Source organism: Fringilla coelebs (genome assembly GCF_963513975.1).
Source record: "Fringilla coelebs genome assembly, chromosome: 20".
NCBI classification, from domain to species: domain Eukaryota; kingdom Metazoa; phylum Chordata; class Aves; order Passeriformes; family Fringillidae; genus Fringilla; species Fringilla coelebs.
The window spans coordinates 3,608,222-3,626,667 of NC_140046.1; the positions used below are offsets into that span (position 1 = coordinate 3,608,222).

The window sequence follows — 18,446 nt, forward strand, 5'->3', positions numbered from 1 at the left end:
TATTACTCCTAAATGAATCCAAATATTAAATAATAATAATAATAATAATTAAAATAAAGATCCTATGACTTGACATGAGCAGCACAATTGGGGAAACACCCCCCCCAGCAGGTGAGTCTTCCCCAGTCAGTGTCCAGCCTGGAAAGGAAACCCCTGGAAAGGAAACACAACGGGATCACAGCTCTCACACCCCCAGGGCTGAGCTGCACTCAGCGTCCCCGCTCAGGTCACTCCTCTACCAGGCACAACATGAATTACAAAAATAAAAATAAAACCAGAGCTGCACGAGTCCATCGAGGCCCCGCTGGGCCGGGCTGGGCTCAGACGGTCACCGAGGCCGCGGGGGCGCTGATGTTGATGGCAGTCAGGTGCTGGTTGTGCTCCGAGGGACACTTGGGGAGGTCGTCGGCCTTGCAGAGGATCTTGGAGAGGATCTTGCGGAAGGTGCAGCGGAAATCCCGGATCCTGTAGGCGTAGATGATGGGGTTGATGACGGAGTTGGCGTGGGACAGGATGATGGCCACGTACATCACCCACTCGGGCTTGGAGCTGGAGAAGTCCTCGTGGAAGTGCGTGATGCAGTTCAAGATGTGCAGGGGCAGCCAGCAGAAGGCAAAAAGGCCCACGATGATGGCCAGAGACTTGGCTGCGTGGACCTCCTTCTGCAGGGTGGTCCTGGAGTTGCCCATCAGCTCGATCTGGTGCAGCTGTTTGCAGGCCACCATGAATATCTTGATGTAGATCCCCAGCATGATGACGAGCGGGAGCAGCACGCAGCCGAAGAAGTTGAAGTAGACCATGTAGCTCATGGTGACCACGTTCTCAAAGAGGCACGAGACGAAGCAGCCCTGGGGCTCCGTCCCTGTCTCGTTGGTGGCGTTGGGACAGCCGCTCATGGCTTTATTCCAGCCCATCAGAGGGGTCAGTCCAATCCCGAAGGACAGCAGCCACAGCACTGCGATGAGTCCCCTCGCCCGCTTGCCGGTCACCAGGCTGTTGTACCTGCAGCCCCCGGGACAAAACCACAGCAAATGTTTCATAAACGAGCACTGGTGACTTCCCTGCAGTTAAAGGCATCAGTGTTTAATGAGACAAAAGCCACACCCACGAGGGGGCCTCACCTCTCCGATCGCCCGAGGGGCAAAACCTCTCACCTGTGTCTCCACCCACACACCGTGGTTTGGGGAGGTGACTCATTTACTATTCCTGAGAGGCGCCAGGCACTGCCGCAGCCCACAAACCCCCTGCAAGGGGAGGGAAGGGACTTGGAGGCTTAAAAAAAGCTTTATCATTGCGTGATCCTAAACCACCAACTGCCAGCAGGGCATGGACAGGGAGGCTCCCTGTGGCTGATGCTCTCTGGCTCTGAGCAGCCACTGCTGGGCACGCTGGAGCAGCTGCTGGGCCAGTTCCTGGGCTGACCCCGTCCAGCTGGGGCACTGCTGGTGCCCAGCTCTACCCTGCAGTCCCACATGGGTTATGAAGAAGCTCTGCTGTGGCCCAGGGACAGGTTGGTGCAGTGCTGAGCCTGGTGCTGCCCCACACCTTCCTCATCCCACTGAGTCCTTTCATGGCCCCTCCAGCCTTCAGGTGCTCAGAGACACAAGCAGAGCTGGAACCTGAAGCAGCAAAAGTCAAAAGTCTGGTTTGGAAGCAACCAGAGCAGCTGCCAAAATCAAAGCATCAGTCAGATCCCTGTCTGGAGATAGGAGGAACCTGCGAGTGCCAGAAGACAACATGAGAAACCCATTCCTGTCCTCTCCACAGCCAGGCAGAGTCTGCTGGCTGCCACACGTCCCCTCCTTCCCACACCCTTCTCTCAGTGCTTGTTTACTCTGGCTTGGCTGCCCTGCTCCTCCTCTCCTAAGAACGTTTGTTCTGATTTTCTTCCGGCCGTGAGGCAGGGGAGGGTTTAATTCCCACAGAAGTGCAGCTGTGCCTGTGAATCACTGCACTGCCTCGTGTCTGAGCTCCTGCTTCTCCTGCAAGGATGGGGGGACAGTGGGGGTCAAAGAGGGGCTGGGGGAGCCCTCAGCTCCTTCTTCAGGCATCAGCTGGGCTGGCTGGGAGGATGCAGGAGCAGCAGCCACATTTAGGTGCTGCTGAATTGTGGACACAATCCATGGGTTGGTGTCTGAAGGGTAGATCCAGTCACTGAAAGGCTTCTCCTGCATTTTTCTCTCATTATTAATAAGTTCCAATACTTAGAAGATGAGAAGTTCTCAAATAGGGCATCAGTGAGGCCAAGCCTGTTGCTTTTAAGACCCCACATTAAGTTTTCAGAAGCTGGAGCTGGTCTGGGCTTGTGGGACCTGAAATCATTGAGATTTGAGAAGTTGACAGAAATCCAATCTCTTGGCAAAGTGTGAGTCTTGAGCTACAGCCCTGGCCAAGCTCAGTCAGTGCTGCAGAGGCACCAGGAGCTGCTGCTCTCTCAGCTCTGCAGTGGGAAGGGAACACTGCAGCTCTGCCTCGGGCTTGCCCAGCTTAGAGGATCTCTCCAGGTGCTCCATCCCAAAAAACTGCCATGGTGGGACCGGAAAATGCCAAAGGGCCATTGCTCAGAAGCAGAAACTGGAGGAATGGAGGGGTTTGTGAGCTCAGGAACAGGAGGAGCCACCATGGCCATGCTGAGGTCCCAGGCTGGTGACATTTGGTGCTGCCTCTTGCTGGAAACACTTGGCCCCAAATAAGGCTTCTTCCATCTGCTCTTCTCCTGAACTCTTCTGCTAAGATAGGGCTTGGCTTGAAGGTTTACAAGACCAGTCAAGAAGCCACTGGATGTTCCAGTGGCTGTCCTGGTGGCCTGTTTATTTTAGAGCTGCTGGCTCCTCCCAGCAGAGCTGCAGAGGGACGTGGCACGTGCGTTTTTATATCTCCTGAGAGAAGATGTGAAAACATCCTGGGCTCCCAGCCTGCAAGAGCCAGAGCTGAGCAGTGGGGAGGGCTGGAGGCCCAGGATAGAGGTGGAGATGGTTTTTCACAAGAAACAACTGCCCTGCTCAGATTAGTTCATTTTTCCAGAATTTGCATGGCAAAGGCCTCCCCCCATCTCTCCATCCAGCTGAGGGTCACTGCTGTGGCCAGCCAGAAGAGCTCAAGGTGAAACAGAATAGCCTGATGTCCTAGAGCTGTTCATTAATTACCTTCATGCACTTATTTGGTGGGACCCTTAAGTCAACACAAGTTGAGCACGTGCTTAAAAACATAAATTAATGAATGTCACCAGATCCAGGTATGAAGAGTCTCACAAGCTCTTTCCTAAGCTCCATAAAACAGGGTCAGACAGTGAGGAACCAACAGATTTTCACAGCTCAGAATTCTCCAGCAAACCCCTCCTTCATTCTCTTTTAGGCTTAATATTATTAGACCAAAAAAAGCCCATTAAAGTAAATTTACTCACCTAAGTCTGCTCAACTAATGTATAACAAATATTGAACCACCTCTACACTTCCCCCCAGAGGCATCAAATGTTGCCTTAATGTAAATAACAGCTGAATATTTTAAAATGATTTATTGGAATTAAATAACCTGGCAATGTGTTAGTTCCTTCTAAAGTCTCTTTACCGGTGCAATCAGCTTGAAGGCTTTAATTACCCCAGCTCCCACCCTGCCCTCCCAAAGGAGGCCACGGTGGGATGGGTCAGGCTCCTGTCCTGGTGGAAGGAGCTGAGCACTGCCACCGGTGTCACTGCAGGAGGACAAGGGGCTGTTTGAGGCACAGCTCAGCTTTTGCCATGTCCCCGTGGGCAGCTGGGGCTGGACAGCTGTCCCCTGCTCCTGGTGGCCTTCCCACAGCAGCATCCCTGTGGCCCCTCCAAACCCCAGAGCTTTCCTGGCAGAGCTCACAGCGAACACCAAAAGAGCCATCTCTGGTTGGAACTGTGTTGGAGGATGGTTGGGGTTGGGATTTTTGCATTTCTGCTGCCATTTCCTGGGGCTGGGAAGCAGCCAAGGTGCCCAGACTGGTGCTGAGCACAGCTGGCACGGAGCAGGACACGCTGCCAGCCCGGCCTGGCAGGAGTTTGGCTCCCAAAGGCAGGAACTGAGTCATGTCCTGCACGTCCCTGGCATCTGCCACCAGCCCCTGCCGGACCCTGGGGAGCTCAGCCCAGCCCTGCTGCCCCTGGGCTCTGGCAGACAAGGAAAGCACAGCAGGAGAATTCAGCTTAGGGGGTGAAGGGCTTGGGGAGCTGGAGGAAACACTGGAGTGGGGTTATGGCCCCATGATTTATGTCAGAGAGCAGGAGAGCCCTGCCTGTCCCTCCCTGTCCCACATCACAGCCCTGGCCTGTCCCTCGTGTCCCTGGGCCAGAGCAGACACTGCTCAAGGACTCTGGGTTCTCCCACTGCCTCCAGAGCGGGATCAGCCTCTGATGAACAATTCCAGAGCTTCAACTCCAAACCCACACAAAGGCTTGTGCTCCCCAGCTCCCTGCCCACCCTGCCCCATGCCCAGGCTGCTGGATGCAGGGAGAGGAGCAGATGGAGGTCGCAGAGCTGGGACCAGGCAGGTGCTCTGGTACAAACAGCCAGTGACAATTCATGTATTTCTATTTTAAGTGTGAAGGGAAATGCACAGACACCTCCATTCACAAGGGGTGAGAGCAGCTCGGCTGCCAAGCATTGTGTCCTTGTCACCTCCTCACAGCTGTACTTTGCATCTTGCTCTTTATTTATTTATTTATTTATTTTTTAGCTATAACAAAATAAGCACCATTGCTGTCTTTGTGCTCCATGCACAGCCACGGAGTGGAGATCACACAGCAGCTGAAATGTCCTGGCAGGACATTTTAAATGAATCATAAATTGCACCTTAGAGAGGAGGGGGGGAAAGAAAAAGAAATTAAAAAGAAACAAAAAGAAAAAAAATAAAAGAAAAAGAAAAAGCTGTGCTGTTTAAGCAGGAAGGAGTTGGCGGCCAGAGCTGTGCTCAGTGGTGACGCTGTCAGCTGGGGAAGTGGGACATCTGTGAGTGTCCCTGTCCTGGGCAGACAAATCACTTCCTCCTGCATCTGTCCCCATTGTGCGGGGACAGCAGCAGCACTGCTGGCCTTCCGCTGGGCGGGACTGCCACGGTGTCACACACTGCCAGGGTGTCACATTGCCACACTGTCATTGCCAGTGTCACACTGTCACACTGTCACATTGTCACATTGTCACAGTGTCACAGTGTTACACTGCCACACTGCCACAGTCACACTGTCACACTGTCACAGTGTCACACTGTCACAGTCACACTGTCTGTCACCTGCCAGCCCGGCTCAGGTGAGCTCATGGGTCAGGAGCAGGAGGAGCAGATGAAGGGGCACCCCCAGCCCTCTCGGGGGGAAGGGAGTGTCCCCTCCCTGGTCCCCGTGTCCTCAGCCACGAGCCGGGGCTGTCAAACACCTGCAGGTTTAAAACCTGCCCGGGATGTTCCCATCCATGCTCTCACCCCTCCTGTGAGCCCTCCCTCCCCGGCTGGCGACAGAGCCGGGAGAGGCACAGAGGGACAGCCCGCCCTGGGGACAGGGGACAGCCACGGGGCTGTGCAGAGATGTGGGAGGGAGGAACACGGGAGATACAAAACCTGCAAATGGCACACGGTCACTCGGCAATCTGCAGCCGGGGATGCTGCGCTGCCGGGGCCGGGCAGGTGCGAGCGCCTCTCGCCTCTCGAGGGGTTTGCAGGCGAGATCTGCCCGTGTTCGCTGCTCGGCAGGGTGAGAAAAAGCGGCTGAAAGCCGAGCTCAGACACCGGGGGTGTCAGCGGGCTGGGCCAAGGCGGGCTGGGGCAAACAGAGGCCAGAGAGCCCCGGAGCACAGGAAGGAAATGAGCTCAGCCCCCTCGCCCTGCGCGCTGCTCCCACGCTCCAGCAGCCCCCGGCAGCCAAACAGCAGCAGCTGCCCCAAAACGGCCCCGTGCTGCAGGGGAGTGTGGTACTGGTGTGGTACTGGTGTGATACTGGTGTGATACTGGTGTGGTACTGGTGAGGAATCAGCATGTCACACTGGTGTGATACTGGTGTGGAACCAGCATGGCACTGGTGTGGAACAAGTGTGTACTGGTATGATGCTTGTGTGGTACTGGTGTGCAATCAGCATGATACTGGTTGTGTTACTGGTGTGGTACTGGTGTGTTACTGGTGTGGAACCAGCGTGATCCCGGTGCTTTGTGCTCCTGGGTCAGCCCTAGAGCACAGCCCTGCAGTTCTCCCCTGTTTAAGGCCTGAGCTCCTCCTCAGCCCCCCCGGGCTCTGCAGCCCAGCCTTATCAGCCTGCTGGGGCCTGGGGCTGGGGGTTTCTGTCCTTCCGAGGCTCCCCGAGGCTCAGGCCTTGCTGTGCAGCCCCAGGGGCTGAGTTAGAGGTGCCTGGCAGAGGTGAGATAGGGGCTGGGCTCGGGGGCAGCTGTTTGAGGGCGATCCCATGTCCCACACAGCGCTGACCGCTGCCCCTCCCAGTGCCGGCTCACGGCGATAGCAGATAAGGGGGGATGGCAGATCCCTGCTGGATCCCCCTTCCCAAAGTTTCCAAAGCGCTGCCTTTCCCCCCAGCAGCCCCACTGAGCTGCTGCTCAGCTGCCCTGGCTGCAGAGCCCAGGGGATGGGGCAGGATCAGCCCCGAGCCCACCCAGCCCATCCCAGGAGCCCAGCCCATCCTTCCTCCCTGCCTGGACACTTCCAGCCTGTGCCAGCACAAGGGGCACAATCCCATGGAAGGTTTGAGCAGTGGGGAAGAGGGACGTGGCAAAGAGCTGCTCCTGCAGGGACTGTGCTCTGTCCCTTGTCCCCAGCAGCTCTGGTCCCAGTGGCACCGGTGCCCACAGGGCACTGCAGGGTGGCAGAGCAGGGACACCCACAGGGACACACCCCCACTGATGCACTCCCAGGTTATTTGTGGCTCCTGCCCAGGCCTGATGTCATCCATTGGATTAGGAGTTAATCCTCTCTTTGGATTGCACAAATTCCCTAAACTCAGTCCCTTCTGCAAGCCTGGGAGCCTGAGGACTGACACATCTGTAGGTACAGCTGGAGTCACCAATTCCTGGCATCTTGTGGATCAAATACAGTAAGAGGAGTCCCCAAACCCTGCGTGGTCACTGCCTGGGGCAGCCCAGGGCTGGGGCAGAGCACTCCTCAAAGACTCAGTTTTGTGGTCTGTGCTCATTGCTCTGGCAAACAGCAAATTTCATAAAAATCCCAAGCAGCAGCTTGATAATTAACAAAGCAAAAACTTGCAACTTCAAGATAAAACAGTTCTGCCAAAACATTTCAGTTTCATGTATTTTTTGCTGGGAGAGGTCAAAAGATCTTCTGGAGCAAAATTCTGTTGGATTTCAGAAGTTCCTTAAAAAAAAAAATCCTCAAATCAACCTGTGTTTTTTTACAGATTGAGCTGGCCAAAACAGAATAAAAACCTTTTAAATCCAAAAATCTGGGTTCTGACTCAGCCTGGAGATCAGCGCCCTCAGCCAACAGCCTGGAGCCAGCCCTGACATCCCTGATGCTCTCTGGCATCCTTGCTGTCCTCCAGCTCCTGCAGAGGGGACAGAGGTCCCAAAGAGGTCCCAGTTCCTTTTCCTGTCAGGACTTTTGTTTTTTTGGGAGGGAAGTGGCCTCGGAGGTGCGGAAAAGATATAAAAATCTGGGACATGCATTTTAAGGAAACCGGGCTGCTCGCAGCTAAAAATAGCTGTGATTTCCCCTCTCTACTTTATTGCCACGAGGGCACATGTGGTTATTCCTGATTTTGTTGTTGTGTTTTGGCTGCACCCGAAGGCTGGAGAGAGTGGCAGCCCTGGGAGAGCCTCCCGCATCCTCTGGGCCCAGCTTGGCTGCCACAAAATTCCCTAAAGATGTGACAGCTCCATTGCTCAAGTGAACACTCCAGCCCCCTGCCCCTGCTGGATTTGTGGCACTTCAGTTTGTAACTCAGTGATAAGCAAGGCCAGGCACACCATCCTGGGGATGGGGAGGCTCTGGGAGCAGAATTGGGATGCTCAGGAATGGGCACAGCACGGGAGCCACAGGGGAGCAGCAGAACTCATCACTCAGGGGTTCAGATGAAGGGCAGTGCAAGGACAGAAGGAAATGAGGCAAGGGCACAGGGAGGAAGAGCAGCTCTGTGTGCTGATGGCACTCACAGGATGGCAGGTGAACACCAAGAGGATTTTCTCTGCTCCCCAGTGACTCCAGTCCCACTTGACATCAAACCCCACCAGTTTTCTTTGCTGAGCAGAAGGCTGGGATCTGACAGGGATCTGGGAACAAATCCCTGCAGTGGAACACCTCAGAGGGAGCTCTCCTCTGCAGCGCAGAGCCTCAGCATCAGCCAGGCCACCTCTGGAAAGGATGAGGGAAAAACAGCAACAACCCAAATGTAATGTGTCCCACGAGGCCAGCAGGAAGGAGCTGCACCCCTCCCTCCTCATGTCAAAGCCAAGGGGGGCTCAGCCCCTGTGGGACACTGGCAGGAGCAGAGGAAGGTCAGGGCAGCACCACTGACAGATCCTGATCCCATTAACTGATTGGGAATCCACAGGAGGATCCTCTGGCTGCAGGAGGGGCAGCAAGGGCTCAAAGATGTGCAGAAAGGGAGAGGATGTGGCTGGGATTCCAGTTCACAGCAAAGCTTCCCTGAACATCAGTCCTGCACATCTGCAAGGGGTAAAGCTGAAGATGGGAGAGACCTAAACTCAGGAGAAGCAGCAGATCAGCTCAAATCCCCGGGAACTGGGGATCAGTTTCCCAGGGCAGGCCCCAGCTGGGGTGTTTGCCAGGCAGCAGCACCACATTCACTGTCCTGCAGGAGGTACCAGTGCACAGTCACTCAGTGTTTCACTCTCCTTTTGCTCTCTAAATACAGATTCTCTTCTCCCTCCCTAATTCCTGACACGTTTGTTCCAGGCATCCATCCCTACCTACAATTCTTCGCCATGCCAAAGGATTTGGGTTAATGCAAATAAAAGGAAACTGTTTTATTCCACCTACAAATCTTCTTTGGCTCCCAGCTACGGGACTGTGGGGTGAAATCCAGCCCTGGAGGAAGCCAGAGAGCAAAAGCCTCTGTGCCAAGTGCTCTCTGCAGGACGGATTTGCTGCTGCTGAGAGATGCTCGATTCCCTGGCTGGGATATTCTGCTTGGAGGAAGTGCTGGGGGAGTGAGGCTGGCAGAGAGCTGGGATGGAGCTGGGCACAGGGGTGGGCACTCAGGGGTGGCAGCAGCCAGGAGAGTGCAGGAAGAGGGGACAAGGACAAGGAGCTGCATCCTGGTGATGGCCAAGGGAGAAGGGAGCCAGGGAAAGGCTGGGAGCTGCAGCTGCACAGAATGGGCAGCGTGGGTGGGGGCTTCTCCACAAACAGAAAATTCATCAAAAGCAAACAAGCAAAATATGAGTTTCGAGGGACACAAAGAATTCATGGCTTTGGGTCAAATTCAGCAAATATTTTTAGCCAGAAGAGGGAGGGCTCTAAACCACCATTTTTAAAATAAGATTTTTGTTCTGTAGTTCTCCAGATGAGAAGTTGTCAGTTCCTTCCCCAGTGAGGAGGTCTTGACCTCAAAGAGCAGCACAGCCACATCGGAAGGGTTGGGCAATTCAGCCCAAAATCTGCCAGGTTGGTCAGGATCACTTTGCTTCACTGAAACCTCCCAACATCCCTGTTCCAGTTTCACTGAAACAATTTTCCTCTTCCCCATGAGATTTCTTGGTTCAGCCACAGAGCTGAAAAATCCATTATTAGCCTGGCTGTAATGCAAAGTTCTGCTGTGCACCCCAGCCCACAGGCCTGCCCAGCCTCTCAAACAGCTCTGAAAGGGTATCAAATAATGTGGCACAGCCAGTCCTTAATGTCCCTGCTGAGCTTTCCACAGGGAAAGCTGATGGAGCGCTGGATGTGACAAGGACACTCATCTGCTCTGCAACAACCACATTATTTATGGTAATCGCTGGACAGGGCTGAGCACAAATCATTTTCTTAAACATTTAATACTTCATGGCCTGGTATCAGCCTCTGCACTGGCCTCCAGAACTGGTGTTTAAATGAGAAAAGCTTTTCCTACAGTCTCCATTCCTAGAAATTGATGATGATCTTCCTGTTCCCACAGCACAACCCTGCTTCCAGAAATGGCACGTGCTCCTGCCCAGAGAGGGTGGTGGGAGAAGTTCCTCCCCCCTCCCTGCCAGCAGCGCCGTGCAATAATGATGCTGAAGAGAAAACTCCAACCAAACCTTGCTGGGAAAACCCTGGTGCAGTCCAGAAGGGTTTTGGCTGTGTAGATTTATAACCTCCTCTATCCCCTTTTGATCTTGGCTGTACAACTAAAAGAAGCCTTTCAGTATCAGTCCCTAAATCTCCTGTCACCGAGGAGGGGCCTGTCCATTGTCCTGCCCCTCACAGGGAGAACCCCCCTCCTTTGGAAGGAGTTTTTTACTTGCTGCTCCCTTCTGAGAGCACTGAAAGAGGCCTTAATGCCAAGATGGAGTTAAATCCAAATTTCACACTTTAGCCAGCCTAGGATGGGACTCCTTGGTCTCCATTTGTGTCCAGCTTGTAAGGACTCATAGGAATAAAGATGTTTGTGCAAATGGAATAAAAGGTTTGGAGTGAAATGGGGTGAGGAAAGCAGAGCTGGGAAAGTATCCTGAAGCAAGGCAAAACTGCCCTGGGATGAACTGCCCTGATGGAGAGTCGAGCAAACCTGCTCGAGAGCAGGAGTGGGGGAAAAGGAGTGGAGGAAATATTGGCAGTTTCTTCAGCTGGCAAAGCCACTTCCCTCTGCGAGCACAGGAACGATCCCTCAGAGCATTTCTGATCCTCTGCTTCCCCCCGCTCCCAGCAGAGCACAGACCCCTCACCAGTTCCCCTCAGCTGCAGAAAGTGCTTGTGGAACAAAAACAGTTATTGCCTGACAGCTTGTGGCCAGGGGTGTGATTAAACTGAAACTCAAAAATCTGACCTGCTTCTGTAGCTGCTGCTGTGCCGCTGCCCCGCCAGCCCGGGAAAGCCCCGGGCGAACGGATGGAAAAGACACGACAGCATTTTCCGGAGCCAGGGTGGCTCTGTGAGCCCGGCTGGGTGGCTGGGAGGGTCAGAAACAGGGTCAGGGATGCTGGGAAGGTGAGAAACAGGGTCAGGGCTGCTGGAAACAACCTGTCCCTGTCCTGTCCCCGTCCCTGCTGTGCTGCGGCTCCGCGGCCGCTTGCGGGACGTGCCCCGGAATTTCCACGCGCAGCGCTCGATGACACAGAGCCCCACAGCCACGCTTCGGCCCGATGACTAATTAATATTTGCTCAACCTCTGCGAGGTCTCAGACGCAAGGTGCCAGAAGAGGGTGAAAGGGCTTTCGCTTTTGAAATCGTTTTAGGGTGACTTCATTGCTCGTGCACGGGAGATGCCGGGGACGAGCGGAATCCAGGGAAGCTGCGGCTTGGCGGAGTTCAGCTGAGGTCCCTGTTCCACAGCCGCCCTGCTTCCCCACAGCCTCTGCCCCCCGCCAGTCCCTGGAGCTGTCCTGCACTGCCGGCAGGATCCATCAGTGTCTTATTCCCAGGGAAGGACAACCGAGACACGGAAGAGACGGAGATGAACAAACTCAGGTGGTTCAAAATGCAAAGCCCGGGGTTTGGTGCGCTTCCGCTTAAGGAAGCTGCTGCACCAGCCCACTGGAGAGGCGCCTGTAACTTCTATTCCATACAGTTTTCCCCATTTCAATTCAATTCCCATGAATTAGAAGGAAAACAATTCATGTCTTGGATGCTGCACTTGGATGAGACTGAACTGTAAAACTAAAATCTGCCGTGTGAACCTTTCTGCTCCCCTCTTCTCTTTCCACAGTAGGAAATAGGAGAAACAGTGGCTGCTCCTCTATTTAATTACCTGGGAGATGCCTGACACCGCAATAAAGGGGCTGTATAAATACCTGCACAGATGAGCCACCATCCCAAACACAGCCTTAACAACTGCGGGCCTGCCCGAGAAAACCCTGACCCTCCCAAGGTAAACATTCTCAAGAAACTGAACTTCCAGGTGTATTCCAAAGCAGAAGTAGGACAGTAGGACACTGATCCCATTCCTGCAGCGAGCGAGTGACAATCTGGTATTTCCACCACCTGTCAGCAGCAAAACTTTTGGGGCAGCCCTAGAGATTAGAAGCTCCTGCACGCCAAGCGCGGGACAGGCCCGGGGAGGTTGAGCCCTCTCCCTCTCCCACTCCAGCTCTTACCTCAGTGGGATCTTGATAGCCAGGTACCTGTCGATGGCCACGGCCAGCAGGCTGAAAATTGAGCTTTGGGTCAGCACCAGCACGAAGCAGGCGAAGAAGAGGCAGCTGTGAAAATCCACCTGGAAGCCGATGCTGATGGTGATGGCGAAGGGGATGGCCAACAACCCCACGGCGATATCGGCCACGGCCAGCGACACCAGGAAATAATTGGTAGCGTTCTTCAAGGTGCTGTTGATGGCCACAGCCCAGCAGACCAGCACGTTGCCAGCGATGGAGAGCACGGCGATGATGAGCTCCAGCACGATGTAGGTGGTTTTCATAGTGTCCATGGCGAGCGCCCAGCGCCGGGAGCAGGCGCTGCTCATGGGAAGAAGGGACTTTCCACCGGGCGCCCTCCCGCAGGTACCAACACGCCCCGGGGCAGCCGAACGCCCATGTCCGGGCTCCCCGCGGCCCTGGGGGGCCGGAGGGGCGCGGCGAGCCCCGGGTCGCGGCCCCCCGCTGCCCACACCGCCCGGCCCCCGCCCGGCATCCGCGGGTCCCGCTCAGCGCCCGCCCGCCGCCACCGCCGCCCGCGGGGCCATCGGGGCCGGCCCGACCGGGGCTGCTCCGCCCGGGATGCTCCGCCCGGGGCCGCTCCGCCCGGGATGCTCCGCCGCTGCCGCCCGCTCCCCGCGGAAAAGCCGCTGCCGGCGGTGGCGGGGCTATTTCTGCTCACGGGGCGAGCGGGGCGGGGAGTGCGCGGCGCGGAGCCATTGGCCGGGACCGGCGGCACCGGCACCGCGCCCCCGCAGCGCCCGGCCCCGCTCCCGCACCTCCGGCCCCGGCGCGGCTCCCCCGACCCGGCGTGTGCGGCTCCCCCGAGGTTTTTGCATAATTCGGAATAAAAAGTTGCTCGCGCTGTCCCCAAACTCGAGGACTCCGGATGCTGCTGCTGCTCCGGGACGGCGGAGTTGCCGCATCGAAAATAAAATTCGCCACGGGCAGAGCGCTGACCCGAAGTAGGAGATTTCACAAAATCCTGGCAGCGCTCGGTCTCTGTATGGTTATGGCACAGCGGGGCATTTCCTGATGTAAGAAATGGCAAAATACCACGGATTAGCAAATGCTGTTACTCACAGGGCTGAAGTGGTTGAGTTTCAGCCTAAGAAGCTTAAAAAAAAGTTATACCTGAAGGGGTTGTCTGCTCTGGTGGATCTTAAACCAGCAGGGAAGGTGAATTTAATAAATGGTTACCTTTTCATCACAGGTTTCATCTTTATATTGTATTCACCATCAAAACACAGAACAGAGATTGAACTTCACATCACTGCCAAAGCATCCAGCAGCACTGAATAGCCCAGGGTAGAAAGTGGAAAAAAATTAAAACAATTAAAGAAAATAAACCTTCCTGCAGCAAACAGAAAGTAAAAGATATTGCCATTGATTTACTTTTTTTTAAAAAACATTCCCTTCCCTGCAGAAGGGAATGTTTTCTGAGGATCCAAAGGTAAATCACAGCAAAAAACATGGGAAAAATAGGATTGAAACGATTCCTTTGGGTGTAGTGCAAATGGAAACGTTCCCGTTGACCAGCAATGCTTTGGGTCAGACAGATAAAAAGGGGGACTGTTAATTTATATTGAACAAAGTAATTTTATCAAGTTGTACATGTCAGGATGCTGAAAGAAAGCTGTGCTGGGGTACATTTCATTTGATGGGGACACACAGAGGGATCTGCACACGGGAGCATCGCTGCCCTTTGCACTCCCACCACCACCTTTGCACTTTGCATTCCAGGCACTCTGCTCTCACAGGGAAGAACCAACCCCTGATGGCATTAAGAGGGAATTCAAACCTCAGTTTTTGCCTGGAAGTGCCCTGAAAGGAGCAGCAGAGTTTGAGGTGAGCTCAAGGTTCACAGCCCCAGGTCTGGCTGCTCCATCAGAGCTGGCTGGATCCTGAACTTGCCCACACTGGTTTGGTTTATTTATTATTTTGGGATGAGTGCAGCTTCCCTCGTGCAAAGCCTGTTATAACCATGTGAACTATCACTTTTTCCCCCAGAGGGATGGATTTACATCAGGGTTTTTACACACATTGTTTTCCCAGTGCAGGAACATGTGCCAACAGCCACCTTCTGCTGCTTTACAGCACTTCAGCAAAACCAGAATTAACTTTCTGAAGTGGACACATTTTATTAGAGAAAGATCTGCTTTTATGATCATGGAAGCACTTATTACAGACTGAGCCCAGGGAAATTGTGGTTTGTCAAGTCAGACATGAACAGAGAAACCATTATTTCAGGTTCTGATGAATAGGTTGTTTGGGCAAGGTCTCTGTGAGACAGGTAGGGAGGCAGTGAATATTGTGGATTTTGCATTACAGGGAGATTCATGGCTCTCCAAAGCAGCAGGTCCAGTGCCAAGGTCCAGTGGTTTATTCTGGCAGTAACTGGGGCAACTGAGCTGACTCCCAATACAACTCCTGCAAGGGGAGCCAAGGACAAGTGTGCTCAGCTCTGTTCTACCAAACGTGGTTAAATCCTGCTGGCAGGAAGAACAGGAGGAGCCCATTCCCAGGTCCTGCCCTCCAGCTGTGATCTTGGAGCCCTCTTTAAATACCTGGCATTACAAACGCTCCGTGAAACACCAACCGAGTGCGCTGCCCTGTGGAGAACGAGCTGAGCAGTGAGAAACCCTGCAGCTCCCGGGGATCCACAGGTGAGAGGCTGCAAATTTATCTTCTGGAATCTGCAAAGGAGCAAGGAAATCACAGAACCATCGAGGTTAACACGGCCCAGAGCCGGCAGCCCGATGGGCAATGAATCCATTCAAGAATTGGAGTGCAACAGCACCATGGCAGCCCCGGAGCCCTGCTGGATGCTCGCATGTCAGACGCAGATGAATCACCACTACTTTTTTTTTTCCTGGATTCCGCTTCCCTCCAGGGATTCGCCTCCCAACACTCACGTAGGGAACAGCAGCAGCCCCGATCTGCTGCTTTCAAGTGCAAGAGCTGCCCGGGCTCCTTTGTTCCGAGGGAAGCCGATTGAAAGGGATCCCACGTTGCGCTCGGAGCTGCGCTGGGAGAAGGGAGCGGCACCCTGGGGCGGCCACAGCCGCTGTCCCCCCGCCTTGGCAGGAGCCCCCCAGCCTCGTACGTGCTGTTCCTTCTGTCGCTGCCGTCCCGGGGGAGCGGAGCTGCCGCTTCGGAGGCCGAGCTCTTCCTGCAGCCCCTGTGATCTCTCCTGAGCAGGCTCCGGCTGCTCCGAGGACTTCCCGAGCGAGCTGTGCCTTCACACCTCCAGCGCTCTTGGCGCAGGCACAAAGAGCTGGAGAGGAGCCCCACTAACACATCCCTGCACACACACCCAGCAGGGCCCGGCCAGCCCGCGGGGAAAGGCTCTGAGCACCAAGAAACCTCCCGAGCCAGGGAGAGCTGAGATGTTCTTGCTGGTCCCGCAGCCAGATTTGCCAGCTCAGACACTCCTCAGCAGCCTCAACAACAACTTTTCCTCTCTAAGCCCACAGAGTTAAAGAACAAGCGTTGAACTGGGAGAATCTCTGCTGCAAAGAGACACAGATATTGTCTGGCTATCATAAATAAAGGTGGATGCTGCTTCAGGCACACCATCATATTGGCTTTGGCAGCCCTGCACCGACCTGTGAGTGCTGCAGCAGTGGGCAGAGCTGCCTCTGAGCTGCCACCCATCCCTTCCCATGGAGGGCAGCTCCACCCCAAAACTGCCCGCGACACGGGGGAATGGGAAATCAGGAAAGAGAGAGGCACTGCCACCAGCCTGGCAGCGCTGGCACTGCCTCCCCAGCGCCATCCCCATCCCCATCCCCACTCGAGCCTCCACCGGTACTTCTGAGCTGTTTTCCTGGACAAGACAGAGCCTGTCCTGAGCCTGACTCCAAGAAAGGATTCCCAAGACACAACGCAACCCCTAAACCGCAGAGCAGGTACAAAAACCGCCTTTGAAATGGTGCTGCCAGCGACAGGCTGAACTGCTCGCTCTGCCCAAGCCAGGTGAAAGGAATGGATGGGTTTGGATAACTTGCAGGCACCTCTGCATGTTTATTGCCCACATGGTGTTGAGCATTAGCACATCAAAGGCTCCTGATGAGCCCTGAATTAAATGATGGGGAGAGGAATGGCCCAAGGTGAGGTTGTAACTGTAGGGCTGCAGGCATTTTGCTGGAAGAGATGGAAAACAAAGAGTGAAATTCCAGGGAAAGCTATTTCCATACTGGAGATTTCAATCATTCGGCAAAACCCTTGGAAAACCAAACAGAAAAACTCGGTTAAGATCGTAAACTGTGGATGAACAAACTTGGATTTTCCTAGTCCCCAGGGTCATTGCCAGATAATAAGGGTGTATTATCCCGGAATCTCAAAACGGTGCTTTAAATTATCTGCAAGAACTCATCTCACAACAATGCAGGTGTGTGAATTCTTTAGAAATTGTTTCATTAGAAAACAAAGAAGTCACCACAGGACTGAAAAAAAGAAAAAAATAAACCATAAACGGCTCCACCAAAGCAGTTGAATTAAAAAGGAAGGATTCTGGCTGAGCGGAGTCCAAGGTATGAGAACATCATTTTGAAGAAACTTTTCATTTTTTTCTCTGTGTTTGGTTTTGTGTACTAACGAGCTTCTGGGGTGGAAAGCCAAGTGCCTCTTCCAGCAGGGTTTGTGGGGCACAGCTGCTGCTCAATCCCCACAGTGCTGAGCCCTGCACGGGGCTCCCAGCGAGGACTGGGCCCAGTATCTCCCTGATGCTGGTGGAGCTGGGACAGCCAATCTCCCCGAGAAATCCATGGGAAGCGTTGTGTTTCCAGGCCAACATCAGCTCCGGAGAAGCTGGACAGGCACTGATGCCCTTTGCAATTCAAACAACCTGTGATTGCTTCATTCAGAGCTGAGCTGCTTCCTGGGCAGAACCTTCACGAGTTCCTATGCCCAGAACTTGCTGAGTGTCCTCTTCACTCCCAATCAACACTTCACAGCAAAAGGAGAAGTGGTTCTGCTCCCTGACATCAGGGAAATGAGTCCTCAGCCCCAGCCTTTAAAGCAATTCAGGTTCATCTACAGATGTGACATTTGGAGCTCCAAATGAATGCAGTGAAAGGTCTTGAATAGGTACAACACAACTGCTCTGAATATGGAATTATGCTCAAATACTAGAGAAAAGCAAGATTTAGTTCAAATCCCTCAGCTGGCTTTCTCTGTGCAAGATGAGCTCATGATTTATAAGTATCTGTTATTATTATTATTGAGATTATCTGTGGCTGTCAGAGGACTTAGAAACCTCTGGTGTTCCAGGTCCCGGACAGAGCTCTGAAAACCACTTTTGATCCCCAAAAATCAGGCTCCTTTCACAGGCAGGGCCAGGCAGGTCGCCCAGGGGTTAAAGAGCAGCTTAGCTGTGGTGAAGGGAAGCTGCAGAATACACCCAAAAATACAAATGAGCAAAGGCAGGGGCAGGACCAACCTTCCTGTGCACAGCAAATACTGAATCTGCACTCCAAGCCTGTCTGAACCCCAAGGTCGTTATTGCACAGCCCCTGCTGGATTGCTCCATCAGAGGTGAGGGTTTTGTTTCATCCATGCTCCACAACCACTGGCAAAATGAAACCTGGTGCTGTTGAAGCCCAGAAACTTGGTTAATGTGGATTCCACCCTTGCAAGACTCCATGAGAAACCCTCTGAGCTCAGTCCCTCTGAAAGCAATGTCTAATCAAAGCTGAAGGGGAGAACTGGCCTGCCCTATCCCATGGCATGTTATTTATTATTAATATTATGAACCCCTCTGCAAGCCTCAGACAGAACTCTCCCTTTCCCAGAAGGGCTCTCCAGGGCTGAGCTGTGCAGAGATTATTATTTATGAATAAATTATTTTTATTCAGGTTGCCTGGGCTGAACACTTTCATTCATGGCTTTCACTGGACCTGCCCTGGTTGTAGTTTAAATTTGGGTAAGGAAAGTAACAAATGTTCTATAACTAAAAAAACCCCAGGAGTCATGGTTGCAGCCTCACTTCCCAGGAATTTCATCCTGTTGGGAGAATGATGGGAATGTCCTGAGGAATCGCTCACCTGGGGAGCTCCTTTGTCTCCATGATTAGAGCCTGGGAGTGGCTTCCTGTGAGACAAAGGATGAGCTGACCGAGCAGGCAAAAGTTACAGCACATCAAGGTGGAACAAAGGTTTGAACTGCTATAAATTCTTTTTTTTTTTTTTTTTTTTAAAGC

General features: G+C 53.6%; 1 protein-coding gene across 1 annotated transcript; it reads right to left on the bottom strand.

Moving 5' to 3' along the window:
* Positions 1-13: 13 nt before the first annotated feature.
* ADORA2B (adenosine A2b receptor) lies at positions 14-12,779 on the bottom strand. Its single transcript, XM_084218977.1, has 2 exons — positions 12,209-12,779; positions 14-1,002 (listed from the first exon to the last, which is right to left on the bottom strand). The coding sequence occupies exons 1-2, from the start codon at positions 12,571-12,573 to the stop codon at positions 321-323; spliced, it is 1,047 nt and encodes a 348-aa protein (XP_084075103.1). The 5' UTR covers positions 12,574-12,779; the 3' UTR covers positions 14-320.
* Between the last annotated feature and the right edge of the window lie 5,667 nt (positions 12,780-18,446).